The 18,061-nt window shown below is 44.1% G+C and overlaps 1 protein-coding gene and 1 long non-coding RNA gene across 21 annotated transcripts in view; one reads left to right on the forward strand and one right to left on the reverse strand.

The window, feature by feature from the left end:
• Window positions 1-18,061, reverse strand: part of Fam149b1 (family with sequence similarity 149, member B1) — a 37,952-nt gene that overhangs the window by 13,271 nt on the left and 6,620 nt on the right. For 11 of the 20 annotated variants that reach the window (XR_015637911.1, XR_015637905.1, XR_015637903.1 and 8 more), the window contains 4 exons: window positions 17,071-17,213; window positions 15,048-15,164; window positions 13,239-13,397; window positions 7,662-7,849 (listed from right to left, as the gene is read on the reverse strand). Coding sequence is in view for 10 of the 20 variants with exons in the window: in XM_087585118.1 (XP_087441244.1) it covers window positions 7,662-7,849; window positions 13,239-13,397; window positions 15,048-15,164; window positions 17,071-17,213 (607 nt within the window). In the remaining 10 variants the exon portion in view is untranslated. Of the gene's footprint in view, window positions 1-863; window positions 939-1,034; window positions 2,943-7,661; window positions 7,850-13,238; window positions 13,398-15,047; window positions 15,165-15,812; window positions 16,039-17,070; window positions 17,214-18,061 lie in introns of those variants that run through there. The other 9 variants (XR_015637909.1, XR_015637910.1, XR_015637906.1 and 6 more) reach the window with 4 other exon arrangements.
• Window positions 6,811-11,363, forward strand: LOC148000669 (uncharacterized). The gene is made up of 2 exons (XR_015638613.1): window positions 6,811-7,232; window positions 11,173-11,363. It is a non-coding gene; the product is annotated as an uncharacterized LOC148000669 (long non-coding RNA).

Below are 18,061 nucleotides of genomic sequence, written 5' to 3' on the forward strand. Positions count from 1 at the left end.
TATGTTCTTCCAAGGACACATAGAGATGTTCCTAACAGCACTCTATGCAAAAGACATAAACTACCCAAATAACTGAGGGAAGGTTTCTTCCTTCCTGTCCCTCCCCCCGCCCTGAGACGGTCTCTCTTTGCATCTCTAGCTTGCCGTGAATTCAGAGACCCTCCTGTCTCTGCCTACCAACTACTGAGAGGTAAAGGTGTGTACCTCTATACCCAGTTTAGGGGAACGATTTCTTTTTGTTTGTTCATTTTCTTTTGAGACAGGGTTTCTCTGTGTAGGCCTGGCTGTCCAGAAACTCTCTGTAGACCAGGGTGACCTTGACCTTCTGCCTCCCAAGTGGTGGTGGGATTAAGGGGGTGTCAGCACTCCTAGCTTTGGGAAGTGTGGGGGTTCCATGTAGTTGAGCTGGCCTGAAGCTCCTCACCCCCTCCTTTGCCTCTTTGCTGGGATCATATGCATACACCATCACCCCAGCTTATTCTTCTATAAATTTACAACAAAATTAATCTGTGGTGTTGGAAATCAAGAAGAGCTTCTGGAGTGTTGGTAGCATTCTATTCTTGGTTTGGATGCTGTTCATTCAGGAATATCCACTTTAAAATTATTTTATTTGTGTGCAGTATTTGGTATTGAACTCAGAAGCTTGCACAGTGCTCTATCACTAATCTACATCCCCACATCAAACATACTCAGTTTGAGGTGGAGAGATGGCTCAGCAGTAAAGAGTACTTGCGGCCCAATTAAGAGTACTTGTACTTGGGCTACCTAGTAAATTTGAGTCCAATCTATGTTGTATCAAAAAAATTATTTGCCAGACTTTTGCTTCTAGACAAAATCTAAGAGTGACAGATTTACTTACTCACTTGTTTAAAATAGCCAATCAAAGCCATACGACATTGGCTGTCATCCAATGGACAATGGCTGATAGACAGTAAATCCTGGTGATATAAACAAATGAGGCGTGACCTACAATTGCCTAAGATGATTTCCAAGATCAAAAACTCAAAGGTAAGGGACAGGAAAATACAACTCACAGTGAAGAGGGTGTCAGAAGCAAGACCACAGGAGTAACAGCTTTCAAGTTCCTCTACATCCCGCCTTTTCTCAGGGTCTCACTACGAAGCCCAGGTTGGTCTTGAACTCAGCATCCTTCTACTTCAGCCTTTGAGTACTGGCGTTACAGGCATGGGATACACCGCCCAGCATTACTCTACTTATTCAAGCCATGCGACGGAGGCATGGAAGTACAAAGATCATACACATAAACTCTGAGCTCACACTGATGAAGTACACGTCAAGTGACTAACTTAGCAGCACACTTAAGGCACAGGTGACACTGATGAAGGAGAAGGCACAACATGCAGTGTCACAAGAAAAATGGGGGAAAGAAATTTGAAGCAAGATTGGGGTTTATTAAAATAATAAATGTATTAATGTAGATTTGAGTGTGGATATTAAGGGGGAGAGGAGAGACACAGAGGCTATTACAGGCAGACAGACACAACAAAAGCACAGTTGCACACACCCAGGGTGGTACGAGCTGCTCAGAGGATGGCCTGAGGAAAAAGTTTTCAAGTCAAAGTTATCTGAGGGTTCTGTGATCAGACAGATCTATTTCTGCGTGACCCAAGTCATGACAGATGATTAGAAAAAGGAGGGGCTGGAGAGGTGGCTCAGCGGTTAGAGCACTGACTGCTCTTCCAGAGGTCCTGAGTTCAATTCCCAGCAGCCCCATGAGGGAGCTGTGTGTAATGGGATGTGGTGCCCGCTTCTGACCTGCAGAGCACTGTGTGTATACATAATACATCTTAGGAAAGATGGGAACGTGAAGAAATAATGGCTGAGACGTGAGCAGGAGCTCCTGGGTGAGCAGGAGTCCAGCACTTCCACCCGGAAGGAACAGGAAGAGAACTATTACAGCACATTATCAGACTGCCTGAAGCCAGCAAGCAGGAGAAAACCTTATGAGTGCCCAGAGGCTGTGGTGGCAATGTGCCCTCCATCCCAAGTCTTGGGAGATACGTAGGGACAGGGTGACATCGGGCTTCTTGTTAGAAGTAGTGCAAGGCAGAAGACCATAGTATCTATAAAGAACTCGGGGGTAAACTGTTGATAGGTGCAAATGAATAGCAGATCTGTGCACAAATAATGTTAAAGAACATTTGTCAGACCAGCCTTTTAAATATGTTATTAATTTTTTATTTTATATGTTTGAGTGTTTGTCTACCTGTATATATGTGCACCACATGCATGCAGTACACAGGGAGGCCAGAAGAGGGCATAAGATCTCTGGAACTGGAGTTACAGGGATTGGGAACCACCTACCAGGTGGGTGCTGAAATCTGAACTCTTTGCAAGAGCAGCAAATACTCTTAACCACAGAGCCTCCTCTCCAGCCCCAGGCTAGAGGTTGTGTGATGTTCGTTTTGTTTTGTAAAGCAAGTGTTTTGTAGCGAGGTAAGACTCAGCAATAACCTTAAAATCTATGGCAGTTTCCCAGCACTCAGTGCTGTACCACCATCACCACAGTGTCTTAGAGAACTCCCATCACTCCAAGTCCCTTCTTCCAACCCCTGCAACTTTGTCTGTACTATCTGCTCTGAATGTTTTATATGAATTAAACAATGCATTAGTAATACATGTGACTTTCTGTGTCTGTCTCCTTTAATTAAGTATATTTTCAAGGCTCACCCATGTTGTAATAATGGTTGGGTGCTTAGTTCCTCTCTATGGATGCATAATGTTCTACTGTGTGGTGTATTAGTCTGTCAGGGCTGCTTTAACAAAATAACAGGCTGCGTGGCATACACAATAGACACTTGTTTTCTCACAGTTCTGGGGTCCAAGATCAAGATGCCATCAGGGCTGGGCTCTCTCTTAGGGCTTCTCTTTCTGGCTTGCAGATGACCACCTGCTTGCTGTGCTCTCATTCGGCCTCCTCTCTGTGCATGTGTGGAAAGAGAAAGAGATCTCTGGTGTCTCTCCAGCAGATTCTTATAAGGACACCAGCCTACTGGTCTAGGGTGCTGTTATCCCATGGCCTCACTTAACCTCAAGTACCTCGCTAAGTACCCTAAAAGCACACTGAGAGGTAGAGCTTCTACAGAGGATTTTAGAGGGCATACAATTTAGTCTATAACACATGCATATGTCAACATTTTGTTTATCCATTAGTTCATGACACTTGAGTTTCCACTTTAGGTCTATTTCCCATAATGCCTCTATGAACACACATGTGGAGTTTCTTGTGTAAACTTTTTTTGGTTCCCTTGGTAATATACTTAGTAGAGGAATTTCTGGAATTATAAATGGTGATTTAACATTTTAGGAACTCTCCACAATGGCTGTACCTCTTTAATTTGCAATAGCAATTCAAGAGGCCTCCAGTTTTTGCAAACCTTTCCCCATTTGTTTATCCTCAAAAGATCCACTACTCACTCACTCTCTCTCTCTCTCTCTCTCTCTCTCTCTCTCTCTCACACACACACACACACACACACACACACACACACACACACACACGCCCCTAGTGGGCACGAAGAGGCATCTCACTGTGGTATTACCTGCATCCCTAATGATTAATGATCTATACCATCTTTTCATGTGACTTTTGGTCATTTTTAGATGTTTAGGGAAATATCTGTCGAAGGCATTTGCTCAGTTTTAAAAACTGGGTTGTGTGTCCTTTTTAAAATGAAGTTGCAGTTCTTTATCTCTTCTGGAGATCAGCTCCATACATACATATACATACATATACATATATGTGTGTGTATATATATATGTATATAAATCATTTATCATGTGTGTTGTTTTCACAATCTTGAGAATGTCTCTTGATGGACAAGTTTTTTTTTTTTTTTTTTGGTTCTTTTTTTTTGGAGCTGGGGATCGAACCCAGGGCCTTGCGCTTCCTAGGCAAGCGCTCTACCACTGAGCTAAATCCCCAACCCCGATGGGCAAGTTTTTAATGTTGATAAAGCTCCCTGCTATGCTGGCTCTTATTGTCCCATCTAAGAGCTCAGTGTCAAATCCAAAATTTATTATAAGCTTTTTTCTGAGAGTTTCATAATTTTCACTCAAATTTAGTTTTTGATCAATTTTAAGAGTACTTTTAAATTTTTAAATGTTTAACATTTGTTCATTTTCTTTTGGTGTGTGTAGACGTACATGTGTCATGGTGTGCATGTGGAAGTCAAAGGACGATGTGTCGTATTTCTCTCCTATACAGGTTCCAAGGACTGCCCTCAGTCACCAAGCCCTCTCATGGCCTGTTTATCCACTTCCGAGTGACCTTCTGTAAATAGTGGGATGTTAGTTCCAGCCTGACTCTTTTCTGTGTGGGTCCACTTGCTCTGCGGCATTTATTGGTAAGATGTCGCCTCGCTGACTAATCTCAGCAGCCCTGTTGGAATCGTTAGATGTAAATGCTCAGGCTTATTTGTTTTCACTACACTGACATATATGTCCTCTGCTAGTCTTTTTTTTTTTTTTTTGGTTCTTTTTTTTTTCGGAGCTGGGGACTGAACCCAGGGCCTTGCGCTTCCTAGGCAAGCGCTCTACCACTGAGCTAAATCCCCAACCCCGTCCTCTGCTAGTCTTAAAGAAGTATTTTAAAGTCAAAAACTGAGTTCTCTAACTTCATTTTTCAATACTGTTTTAGCTGCGGAGGGTCCCTTGCAGGTCCAGAAGATGGTCGGGTCTGTTGGCCCGTTTCTCAAAAATGCATGAGTTTGTTCTGTGTTGGTGGCTTCTGAATGTGAGAGTCAAGCAGTCTATCATGTTCTGTATGACCATATTCCAGCTCGGGCAGCTGGGACTGTGACAGGAACCACATTTGACCTACAGATGTATTTGGAAGTCCTGTCACCTTAACAATGTGATGCCTTCCAACCACGGACATAGGCCAACCTCCCATGCTTCTTTAGGTTTGTGCTTCTGAAATATCATATGGTGGTGTTTGTTTGGGTACATAACTCTTCCCTTCCTAGAGTTAATTTTATCCCTAATCATCTTTAGTAGACAAGAAAACTGGCAGTATAAAAGCAAAAGGAGGATAATTAGAGATATAAAGATATTATTTGTTTTTATTTTATGTGTCCATGTACAATGTACATGCAGTGCCTGTGAATCCAGAAGGGGGCGTGTGATCCCTCTGAAACTGATGTCATAAATAAGTGAACTGTGTAATTCTGGTTTGACTGGCTGACTTTGAAAAATAAAGTTGCCATGAAAACCACCATCATAAGGATTTGTTCACAATCCTTGTGTACACAGAGACAGAAGTGGACACTTTTCTAGCTTAGCTTTCACATGAAAACGTATTATTGGCCAATACCTTGACCTCAGTCTTGTGAGACCGTAGGCAAAGGACTCATTAAGTTGTTCTAGGCTTTCTAATCCATAAACGTGTGAGATAATAGGATGCGTTGATTAAAACTGTGAGATCTGGAATAATTTGAGTGGTAAAGATAAACATAAAATATAACAAAGTATTTATGTATCTATGAATATAACCCAGTCATCTAGTACTAGTAATCTGCCTAGAGAAACAGAAATATGTTCCCCTAAATTCTTGCACAGTAGTATTTGTACCAGCTAAAGTGGAAAGCAATTCAAATGTCCATCAATAGGTAAACTGATAAAATGTGGCTTCATGAAATAATACCCAGCAATAAAAGGAGTTACAGATGCACAAAGCGAGGCAGCTAAGTCTCAGATCATCATCCTGAGATGGAAGAACCCGCCAGAGAAGTCACCTGCTTTTTGTCATTGCAAGTTGTCAGCTTCAGATGTTGGGAATGGAGTTAGCGGATAGATGCCCTGTCTTAGTTAAGGTTTTATTGCTGTGAAGTGACACCATGACCACAGCAACTCTAACAGGAACATATTTAACTGGGGCTGTCTTACAGGTCAGAGGTGGGCAGCACAGCAGTGTGCAGGCAGGCATAGCGCTGAAGAAGTAGCTGAGAGATCTACATCTGGATGGGCAGGCGGCAGGGAAAGAATGTTGCACTGGGCCTGACTCTGAGCATTTGAGACTCCAAAGCCCACCCCAGTGACACATTTCCTCCAACAATGCCACATATATTCCAAGGCCACAAGCCCTAATCCTTTCAAACAATGCCACTCACTCAGAGCTGTTTTCATCCACACTACCATATACTCTCTGGCTTCTCTCAGCAGAAACATCTTCTGGGAACAGACACAACATACAGTGACAGGAAGCAGGGGCTTACAGAGGACATGAACATCTGGGAGTGATGGATGGCCACTGTACTGACTGCAGTGAGGGCTTCACAGGTGCACACTACATAGATGAGGACTTACCAAGCTTTATACTTCATGTGTGTGAAGTGTCTTGTGTGTTAATCACTCTCACTGAGACAGTGTGAGAAGCATGCACCATTTACATGGTCTCCTCACAGATGTGCTGGAGGAGAGTCCAAACCCTCACGGCCACAGGTGAGGCCTCATCACTCCTCCACCCAGTCTCAAGTATTTACTAAGTTCTTTGCTAGTTTCTGTGAGAAACACCAACAGTAATCAGGCTTTAATAATATAAAGCAAACGTATTTGGTCTCTACCTAGGTTCTGGTACATAGCTCCTAAAACCCTTAGAGTAGTCAAAGCAATAGTATCTTTCTGTGTCCTGAAGACATGGATGGTGGCTGGGAGAGTCAGAAGAGTTTCAGGATAGGGGCAAGGGAGGGTTAGTTGACAGGGCAACCAACCATGTTATCAGCTTTGGAACTTTTAGTCCTAGTCCCCTGACTTGTGAAGGGTGAATTGATCAATGGCCAATTATTTGATCATCATGCTTACATAGTGAGGATTCTAAAACCCAAGTAAGGGCCTTGTTCAGAGGAGTTTCCAGTCTGCTCACCACTCGAGGTACTTGGAGAGTGGCATGGATACCCACTTCGGTCCCCCTACACTGTCCTCTGCATTTCTTATCTAGCTGTTCATCTGTACGCTTTGTGCTATTCTTTACAAGCTATGCTTCTGAGTTCTGTGCACCACTCTACCAAATTGATCAAACCTAAGGAAGGCTGTCCCATGAATTCTAAGTTTTGACTAGAAGCACAGATCATAGCCTGAGGCTTGAAAGTGTCACATGAGGTATGAGGTGGGACAGATAGGCTGTGGACTGAACCCTTTGAATCTACAGCTATCTTCCATGCATATGAGACCAGAACCATAGGATACTCGGATGGTGTATGAGAATCTGCTAAGTAAGTGTGGGAATACCCTATACATTTAGTGCCAGAAGTGTTGTGGGGTGGGTGTGTGTGAAGACAGAAAAAAACAAAAAACAAAAAAACCCCAATGTTTTTTGCCATCTCTCATACCTAGGAACTGTTCTAATGAAGCATATAACCTTGACTTCTTAGAGCCAGAACTGATAGCACAGGCCCATAAATACCAGCTACTCAAGAGGCTGAAGCAGGGGGATCACAAGTTCAAGGCCTGCCTGCCTAAGTTAGTGAAGCCTTGTCTCAAAATTAAAAAATAGAAAAAAGGTTGTGATGCAACTTGGGTAGTGTTTGTATAGCATACACAGGGTCCTGGGGTGACCAGCACCACACATACACAAAAACACTGACTAGGCTTTGTAAATCATTAATAATTATTTTTTACATTGGTTTCATGAGGATCCTTACCAGAAGCAAATCCCTCCCAGTGACTACGTGTCAACTGCTCCATACAGCCCACAGCCTTGCTCCACACGTTGTCAAACACATAAGCAAGAACATCCTCTTTCATGCAGTAAAATGGTGCAATGGGAGGGTACCCTAACTTCTGTTTCTCTGTAGCTGCTTCTGATTTGTTTCCATGAAATCCCTCTTCCCTGGAATAGAAGCAAGAGGGAAAGATTTCATGATTATTCTTCCCTAAGCACCACCACTGTTTGTGACTCAGAAATGTGCTTGGTGCTGCTCCACCCTCCTCCCCCTCAGCTAATGTAGCACCGGAAGCTGCCTTGTGAGGTAAAGGAGTTCTCAGTAGGAAAACCTGGGTTCCTTTTTAATCTCCACACTGTCCTAGAACCCTACAAAAGAATTGGGGACTGAAATCAACAAGACCTCTGGAGTTCTGTGAGCAGAAACTCCTCAGGAGCCAGTCTATGTGCTGAGGAGAATACCAACAGCCTGGTGCTGAGGAGGGCTGGCTGGCAGCGTGCTTACTTAGCACAGACTACTCTAAAGAAAGACAAAGCAAATTTAGGAAGCGGCTTAGAAAGGGAGAAATGTTCCAGATTTATACAGTGAAGACTGCCCTCAGGCAGCAGAGATCTCCAGAAGGAAAAAGGCAGGACAGAGGTTCACGCAGGGCAGTGACCTAAGGAAGAACTAGCTAGGCATTAGTAAGTGGCCTAAGAAGGTCAGAATGACTGTGCTGAGCTGTGTTTACTTGCTTTAACTGTTAAATGTAATTTCAAGGGTAGGATCTCACTATGTAGCCTTGATTGGCTAGAATTCCCTATGTAGCCCTGGCTGCTCTTAAATCTGTGGTGAACAGACTTGCCCCTAAATAACAAATGTTGGAACTACAGGCATATAACATCATTTGGTGAAACAAATCAAACTGCAAAGAAGGACTCATAATGAAAAGGCTGTCTCCTACATGTCTGATCCTCGTCCCTTAGCAGAAGCAGATGTTCTATACTGTTCCAAAGAACCAACCACACCATGTGTTACACTGCACATCATCTTATTCACCAGGGCACCTGCAACTGCTCCCTCTAATACAGATGAGCCTGTCTCTTAGAGCACGGTTGGAGCATCCCAGCGATGCACCATGTGTGTCCAACTAGCCAGGCCTTTTCCCACTAAGGTCAGTACTCTAACTGTTATGCAGTGTTCACTTCATGAGCGACTGCATCTGTAGAACAGAGCCCTAGAAATACAACTAGTGAGGTAAAGGGCACCTGCTTTGCAAGTTGAAAGACCAGGTCCACCATCTTCTCAAGAGATTCTTTATTCCAATAGTGAAAGAAGATGCCATTTAAGGATAAAGATTTACCTGATTTCCTTGACCTGATGGCTCTCACGGAATCCCACCATCGTCTGACATTTATATCTAATGTAAATGTGGTTGAATTTCATAAATTTAAAATGTTTGTTCTGCTCATATCAACTTTCTCTTCATGTCCTTTCCCTGTGTAATCCTTAGTCCTTTTCTTACTGATGTGCATTTTAAGCAAATTAACTCTACGAACGTGGTGCTGATATTTTTGCCTCGTTTGTCCCTTGTTTGACCTTGTATTTCTTTTTTCTATGCAGAAATACTGCCTAGTATCATTTAAGAACTTCTTATATGACTTAGAGATTTTGTATTAGGTTTTAAAAATGCCTTTGAGCCCTAAAATAGTGGCACATAATTTTAATTCCAGCACTTGGAAGGCAGAAACAGGTGAATCTTTGGTGTTCAAGGCCAGCATTGTCTATGTATCAAGTTTCAGACCAGGGAGGGCTCTGTAGTGGGCCCTTGTCACAAACAAACAAGGCTTCCATGTTCATGAACCTACATGATTTGAAGTTTTATATGTGAAATTTAAATTTTGTAGAAAGATAAGTTAGGAATGTGCCTTTTTCCTGGAGTGTCTACGTGTATGAAGCTACTGCTAAAGCTATCACACAAACTCATTTCCTGCAGGACTCTCACTTACATGTGAACACCAGTATCTTCAGTTAGGAACATTTTCCCTGTGGTCCTAGGGTCTCAGCCAGGGCCTTCTGCAGGACAAGCTCTCTACCCCTGAGTTACATACTCCAGCTCTCACCCCTGAGTTACATACTCCAGCTCTCTACCCCTGAGTTACATACTCCAGCTCTCACCCCTGAGTTACATACTCCAGCTCTCTACCCCTGAGTTACATACTCCAGCTCTCACCCCTGAGTTACATACTCCAGCTCTCTACCCCTGAGTTACATACTCCGGCTCTCTACCCCTGAGTTACATACTCCGGCTCTCTACCCCTGAGTTACATACTCCAGCTCTCTACACTGAGTTACATACTCCAGCTCTCTACCCCTGAGTTACATACTCCAGCTCTCTACACTGAGTTATATACTCCGGCTCTCTACCCCTGAGTTACATACTCCAGCTCTCTACCCCTGAGTTACATACTCCAGCTCTCACCCCTGAGTTACATACTCCAGCTCTCTACCCCTGAGTTACATACTCCGGCTCTCTACCCCTGAGTTACATACTCCGGCTCTCTACCCCTGAGTTACATACTCCAGCTCTCTACACTGAGTTACATACTCCAGCTCTCTACCCCTGAGTTACATACTCCAGCTCTCACCCCTGAGTTACATACTCCAGCTCTCTACCCCTGAGTTACATACTCCAGCTCTCACCCCTGAGTTACATACTCCAGCTCTCTACCCCTGAGTTACATACTCCGGCTCTCTACCCCTGAGTTACATACTCCGGCTCTCTACCCCTGAGTTACATACTCCAGCTCTCTACACTGAGTTACATACTCCAGCTCTCTACCCCTGAGTTACATACTCCAGCTCTCTACACTGAGTTATATACTCCGGCTCTCTACCCCTGAGTTACATACTCCAGCTCTCACCCCTGAGTTACATACTCCGGCTCTCTACACTGAGTTACATACTCCGGCTCTTTATCCTTGAGTTACATACTCCGGCCTGTTTTAACTTTTTATTTTGAGACAGTGTCTTCCCAAGTTGGATAAACTGGTCCAACCTCACTTTATAACCCAGGCTGGCTTTGAACTTGTGACTCTCTCTCCTTGACTCAATTTCCTGAATAACTGTGATTCTAGGCCTGCTCTAGAGGGTCAATTTTAGTCAGTAACATTCTAAAGGCCACAGTGTCACTTTACAAGAATATATTTTGGTAGCATCCCTAACAAGGCTGCCTTTCAAAGTCTTGCCCATATTTCCTGATTACCATATTATCACTTGGGTTTACTCTCGTCAGAAAAAGGAAGGTGCCCTAGGAGCACATACCAGTCATCTGTATCACAGTTTACGTTAGTCAGTCTACTTCATTCTTTATAACTTAAGAGGAAGGACGGAAGGGACAGACCTCTGACTTGAAAAAAACAACCAAAAAACAAAAGACACAAGTAGATGAGAAAGATGGAAGGAGGGGTCTCTAGAAGATCAAAAGCACTCATTGCAAATTCCCTTACAGACGGAGCTGTCTGCTGGCTGTAGGACTCTGAGTCCATGAGTGAGCGAGCACAGGAGTGAAGATGTCTGTAGAAGACACCGCAGGAGGAAGAGAGGTCTACAATCATATGACACAATCGCCAGATGCAACCCCCCGGCCTACACAGTGCCGGCACTTCCAGATATGCTGTTAGAATACTGGTCCTGGAAATATTTGTTTGTTTTTTTTTTTCCTTTTCTTTTTTTCGGAGCTGGGGACCGAACCCAGGGCCTTGCGCTTGCGAGGCAAACACTCTACCGCTGAGCTAAATCCCCAACCCCTAGTTTTTTATACAAGGAGTCATTCCCCATTAACTAGTTTTGTGCGTGATCTGTGAGTGCGTGTTGAGTATGGATGTGTGTATGCTATGGTGCACATGTGGAGGTTAGAGGACGACCTTAGGTCTTCGCCTTCCATCGTGTTTGAGATGGAAGCTCTCTTGCTCACTAGTAGGTGCACCAGGCTAATTGCTCCATCAGCCTTTGGAGATTCTCCTGTCTCTGCCTCCCAATTCCCTGCACGAAAATATTCTGGAATGACAGACGTCTGTGCTACTGCATTTAGCTTACGTGGGTCTTAGGGATCTGAGTCAGTTTGTCAGGCTTGTATGACAAGCATTTACCCACTGAGCCTTTTTAAATGAGACAGAGTGTAACAGCCCAGGCTTGCCTTTAACCTTCTCTGCAGCTGAGGACGGCAGCCACATAGCCCAGGCTTGCCTTTAACCTTCTCTGCAGCTGAGGACGGCAGCCACATAGCCCAGGCTTGCCTTTAACCTTCTCTGCAGCTGAGGACGGCAGCCACATAGCCCAGGCTTGCCTTTAACCTTCTCTGCAGCTGAGGACGGCAGCCACATAGCCCAGGCTTGCCTTTAACCTTCTCTGCAGCTGAGGACGGGAGCCACATAGCCCAGGCTTGCCTTTAACCTTCTCTGCAGCTGAGGACGGCAGCCACATAGCCCAGGCTTGCCTTTAACCTTCTCTGCAGCTGAGGACGGCAGCCACATAGCCCAGGCTTGCCTTTAACCTTCTCTGCAGCTGAGGACGGCAGCCACATAGCCCAGGCTTGCCTTTAACCTTCTCTGCAGCTGAGGACGGCAGCCACATAGCCCAGGCTTGCCTTTAACCTTCTCTGCAGCTGAGGACGGGAGCCACATAGCCCAGGCTTGCCTTTAACCTTCTCTGCAGCTGAGGACGGGAGCCTCTGCTTCTCTTACTACTACCTCCTGGACACTGGGTTACAGGCCGAGCCACTGCTCCCCGTTTATGTGGTGCTAGGGATTGGACCCAGAGCTTTGTATCTGTCGGGAAGACAATTTACCAACTGAGCCACATCCCAGTTATCGACAACTTTTAATGACTCAGACAGATAGTTTACATTTCAGAAAGGGAGCACGGGGTGTCATGAGAGCACCGAGTTTAGCAGATGAATGAGGTTCTGGCTTGACTGAACCTCAGACAGATCCCTTATTCACTTTGAGCTCACCTGTCCCATTTCCGGGTAGCATCTCATCTATGACTACTGTCAGAATAAAGTAGCTAGTTTAAGCATGATTAACTGATAAATTATGTATCCTTTTAAAGTAAGAATTAGATGGCCATAGTGATGCACACCTTTAATCCTAGCACATGGAAGGCAGAGGCAGGTGAATTTGTATGAGTTTGAGTCCAGTCAAGACTACTGATTGAAATCATGTCTCAAAACAAGAATAACAAAGTAAGAAAGTTTATTTTAAACAAAGTTCACACCTCTTCAACTTTTTGATGTTATCACTGGTGATAATTTATAAAAGGATAAAATCAGATTATGTAGATAAAATTAGTCATTTAAACATCTGATTATAGAAAAGGCAAACCGTAAGTGGAGAAGAAGGTATGGAGGACCCTGGTGTGTGGGAGCAACAGGACATGAGCTGTGCATGTGGGAGCTAACTGGAAACAGATTCCAAATGGTTACAAATCTACTTCAGGCGACATTAGTAATCAGTCTCTAAAAAAGTAGACGCTAATAGATACACCAGAGTGAGACTCTTGAAAGGAGGTACTCACATATCTGTGTGGTCAAAAGCTAGGTACTCCTCGATTATTCCTTCAGAGAAGATTATACAGTCCGCCTCCTCTCCATCAGCAGACGAGCCAGAGGCTTTGGTGCTGGGAGATGCTTTGTAAGACGATGAAAAGTGTAACTTCTTTCCCCTTATACCAAATCTTGGAGAGGGAAGAAAAGGTACTATTAATGACGTACTAGAACAGCTCTCACACAGCTGGCAGCATAGCGTGGTAACAGAACCTTGGGCAAACCCTCTTGCCCTGGCAATACCCTAGCTATTCTAACTGTTTCCCAGTGCTAGGGGCATTACCCTCGGTACCTGACCATGCTAGGTGATACTGCCTGGCTCTGACTTGGACTCCTTTTCTGATGGTAACATGGGATCTTTTCACACAACTGATGGCCACTCACGTACATTTAGAGAGCTGTCTATTTGTATCCTCTGTCCATTTTCAGTTAGGTTGTTTTAGTTTTGAGTTGTAGAAATTCCTTGCACCTTCCGGCTTTGCAAACATGTTATCCTATTCTCTCTTTCTTATTTGCACTCAGGAATCTGACTAGTTTTGATTTTGCCTATGATATTATGTCCTAGAAATCACTGTAAAGCCAAGTGTCATGGAAGCTTCCCCTGTGTTTCACTGTAGGGTTGCTGTTCTCTGTACACCATGGCAAGGGCTGACTTCCTTACCTAGGAGGTGGAATCTAGTTCTCCCACAGCACTGTACTCAACAGCATCTGTTGAAATTTGTATTTACAATAAATATAGCTGGGTAGAGTAGAATATGCAGGTGGATCTCTGAGTTTGAGGCTATCTTGGTCTACACAGTGAGTTCCAGGCCAGCCAGGGCTACATAGTGAAACCCTATTTAGACACAACTGTTAAATTAACCTGAAGCAGAAGAATGCATAGTTTATCCCTGCAAACTCAACTTTTCAGGTTTCTTTTTCTTTCTTTCTCTCTTCCTTCCTTTCTTTCTTTTTCTTTCTTCCTTCCTTCCTTTTCCTTCCTGGTTTATGATTTAACTTCCTGGACTACCATTTTGACCCACATACTACTATTTATGCTGAAGACAACCTTATTTGAAACCATAATCTCATTTATACATTAGTCTGCTTTTTTGTGCATTCTGTTATCATGTAAACATGTTATGTTCTCACTTAGAAGAAGTTGAAGGATGTCAGTGGTATCTAAGGCACTGTGGTAGGTGTCAGTCAGACATACACAAAATGACTAAATTGCTTATGTGTGGCTCCTTCCCAGTCCAAGAACACTTTCCAAATGAAAGTGGACCAACCCCATTTGAATGCATTTAAGATATGAGAGGCAGTTAACATCAGGAGGATTGCTGAATGAGAGACAAGAAAGTGACAGACAAGAAAGCAGCAGGTAGGGCCAGCTTATTAATTTTTATATATTTATCTTAAAGGCAATGGGAATCTATTAGAAGCTTTTTTAATGCAATGTGGCAAATTGATAGGATTTTTGTAGAGACTCTCAGCCATTGATAAACCTTATTTTATGGCAACCTGTTATGTTAACTTAAAACACCCAGGACACACTTCTCTGATACTTCCTAGAACAGAACATGGTCAAAAAGCAGACCTAGGCCACACATCTCAGAACGCAGGCTCTGCCCCTGTGTCTCCACCCTCCCAAGGAGCCATCGCAGCAAGCTAGAGGACTGACAGATGTGCTTGCATCAAGCTAGAGGACTGACTGATGTGCTTGCATCAAGCTAGAGGACTGACTGATGTGCTTGCATCAAGCTAGAGGCCTGACTGATGTGCTTGCATCATGAAATACTTACATGGTAGACTCTCTTTCTTGAGGCAAGATTGCTTCATGTGAAGCTGACACAGCAGAAGGGGATCTAGGGTACAATCCATAGCCTTCACTCGAAGTGATTATCTGCCTACCCAGAATCCTTCAAACAAAAACAGACACAGTGAAGGCCTTCCCTTGGCCTGCATGTAAAAGCTAAGCACTTTAGCATCAAGTCTGATGGCTCTCCTAGAACGTCTACAAAGTTAGTCAGACACTGCTTATGAAGGACTCTTCCCTTTGACAGGATATTTATGGAAAAAATAAAGCCATTGTGCAGAAACTTCAAACCCAAGAAACGCTAGGGGTGCAGGGCAGTACAGTGCAGTGGTAGGACACCTCCTAGGGGTGCAGGGCAGTGCAGTGCAGTGCAGTGCAGTGGTAGGACACCACCTAGGGGTGCAGTGCAGTGCAGCGGTAGGACATCTCCTAGGGGTGCAGGGCAGTGCAGTGCAGTGGTAGGACACCTCCTAGGGGTGCAGTGCAGTGCAGCGGTAGGACACCTCCTAGGGGTGCAGTGCAGTGCAGCGGTAGGACACCTCCTAGGGGTGCAGTGCAGTGCAGTGCAGCGGTAGGACACCTCCTAGGGGTGCAGGGCAGTGCAGCAGTAGGATACCTCCTAGCCTGACAAGGCTCTGGGTTCAATCCCTACTACATCCCACACCACATTCCCCCACTCCCCATACACCTTTCAAAAGAAAGGTTCTCTGGAATGTCCTGACACTCAAAGCCAGCTACTGATATATTTTACTTGGCTTGTGACATGATGGCCCATGTCTGCAATCCCAGGAGGCGGAGGCTGGAGGAGGAGTCAGAGTTCAAGATCATCAGCTCAGATGCGGAGTTCCATGCTTGGAGCTCGAGAGAGAGCTCGGAGGTTAAGAGCACTTTCTGCTGTTGCAGAGGACCAGGTTCAGTTTCCAACGCCTACATGGCAGTTCACACTGTCTGTACACGGCAGTTCACACTGTCTGTAACTGCAGTTTCAGACAGTCAGACCCTCTTCTGGTCCCCATGGGCACCCGGTGAATGTGCAGTATGTGTACATACATTTAGGCAAACAGAACATTTCAGGAGGGCTTTTTTGTTTTGCTTTGTTATTTTTGTTTTTGAGACAGGGTTACACTATGTAGCTCTGGCTGTCCTGGATCCCACTATGTAGATCAGGCTGGCCCTGAACTCATAGAGATCTACCTGCCTCTGGAATGCTAGGACTAAAGGCATGTGACACCATACCCAGCCTAAGAAAAAATACTTTTTTTAAAAAAGTTTAGGGCCAACCTGGGATACCTGAGACCTTTTCTCATATGTACACAGACACATTTATAAAACAGTTTAGGACTGGAGAGATGGCTCAGAGGTTAAGAGCACTGACTGCTTTTCCAAAGGTCCTGAGTTCAATTCCCAGCAACCACATGGTGGCTCACAACCATCTGTAATGGGATCCGATGCCCTCTTCTGGTACGTCTGAAGACAGCTACAGTGTACTCATGTACATTGAATAAATAAACCTTAAAAAAAACCCAAAAAATGTTTTACTCATAGCTAGATGTGGTGGCCAAGGGGGGCAGAGGCAGGCAGATAAATGAGTTGGAAGCCAGCCTGGTCTACACAGTGAGGCCCTGTCTCCAAAAAAAAAAAAAAAAAGTTCAATTAGAATGACATGCTGTTAGGATAAACTTGTACTGACTTGACTTTTCTTTCAGCTGAGGCTTTGTATAACATGGCTTTAGATAATTTAATCAAAATCATATATGTTAAAAACAAACAAACAAACAAACAAACAAACAAACAAACCAAAAAGCAAAACAAAGAAACAAAAACCATGCCTGGGCCAGGTGAGCCTTTAAACCCAGCACTCTGGAGACAGAGAGGAGGGTCTCTGTTCTGTGAGTCACGGCCAGTCTGGTCTACAGAGTGAGCTCCTACACAGCCAACCTTTCATAGTGAGACCCTATCTGAGAAATAATCTACAGCCCAGAAAGGTTCCCGGATCCGCAAGTTGGCACCTGAGGTGAGGGAAGCTGGACGCCCACTGCTGGCACTCTTTCTGCAGGCTCTGTGTGTGCACGCTCGGCTTCTGTTCATACAGGAGCTCATCAATGGCCGTGAACATGGCCTTCACTTTCTCAGTGGCATTCTGGTCAAGTTCCTAGAAACAAACAAAGGCAATCCCACAGATGGTTAGATGAGACGAGCTATTAATATAATAGATCTACTGGGAACTCTACATGATCAAACACAATCCCACAGACGTTCAGATGAGCTACTGGTAGAAGAGATGTACTGGGAGTGTCTACACGGCGGGAGTGTCTACACGGCTAGCTATTCTTTACACTTCACTTTACGCTTTCACTACCAGATATTTTCATGTACTTACGAGTCACTGAGATGCGAGAGGTATAGACTTTGTGTCTGATTAATTTTGGTGTGTGCTTTTTGTTGGCAAATTATAATTTTTAATTTTTAAAAAAATCTTACAGTGTATTACAGAATGAGCGCCAGTGGATATCATAACATGAACTTTCTATTTTTAAGCCAACTCAGGCTCACAAGTTGTCATCTTCTTTATAAAATTAAAAAAAAGATTTATTTATCTTTATGTGGTGTTTTGCTTGCATGCAAGAGTGGCAGATCCCCTGGAATTGGAGTTACAGACAGCTGTTATTGAACCTGGGTCCTCTGAAGAGGAGCCAGTGCACTTAACCACTTAGCCATCTTTCCAGCTTTCCATAAGTTATCTTCTGAACTCTATATTCATACCATAGCATTGTGTCTCCAACACAGAGGCACACACACAGATATAGATACACACATAGACAGACACATATACAGGCACACACAGACACAGACACAGACACAAGACACACACACAAGCACAGGCACAGATACAGACACATGCACATATATATACACACAGACACACACACAGGCGACATACACACAGGCACACACACATACATACACACAGACACAGACATACACGCACAGGCACAGATA

Source organism: Rattus norvegicus, chromosome 15, assembly GCF_021556685.1.
Source record: "Rattus norvegicus strain SHRSP/BbbUtx chromosome 15, alternate assembly SHRSP_T2T, whole genome shotgun sequence".
NCBI classification, from domain to species: domain Eukaryota; kingdom Metazoa; phylum Chordata; class Mammalia; order Rodentia; family Muridae; genus Rattus; species Rattus norvegicus.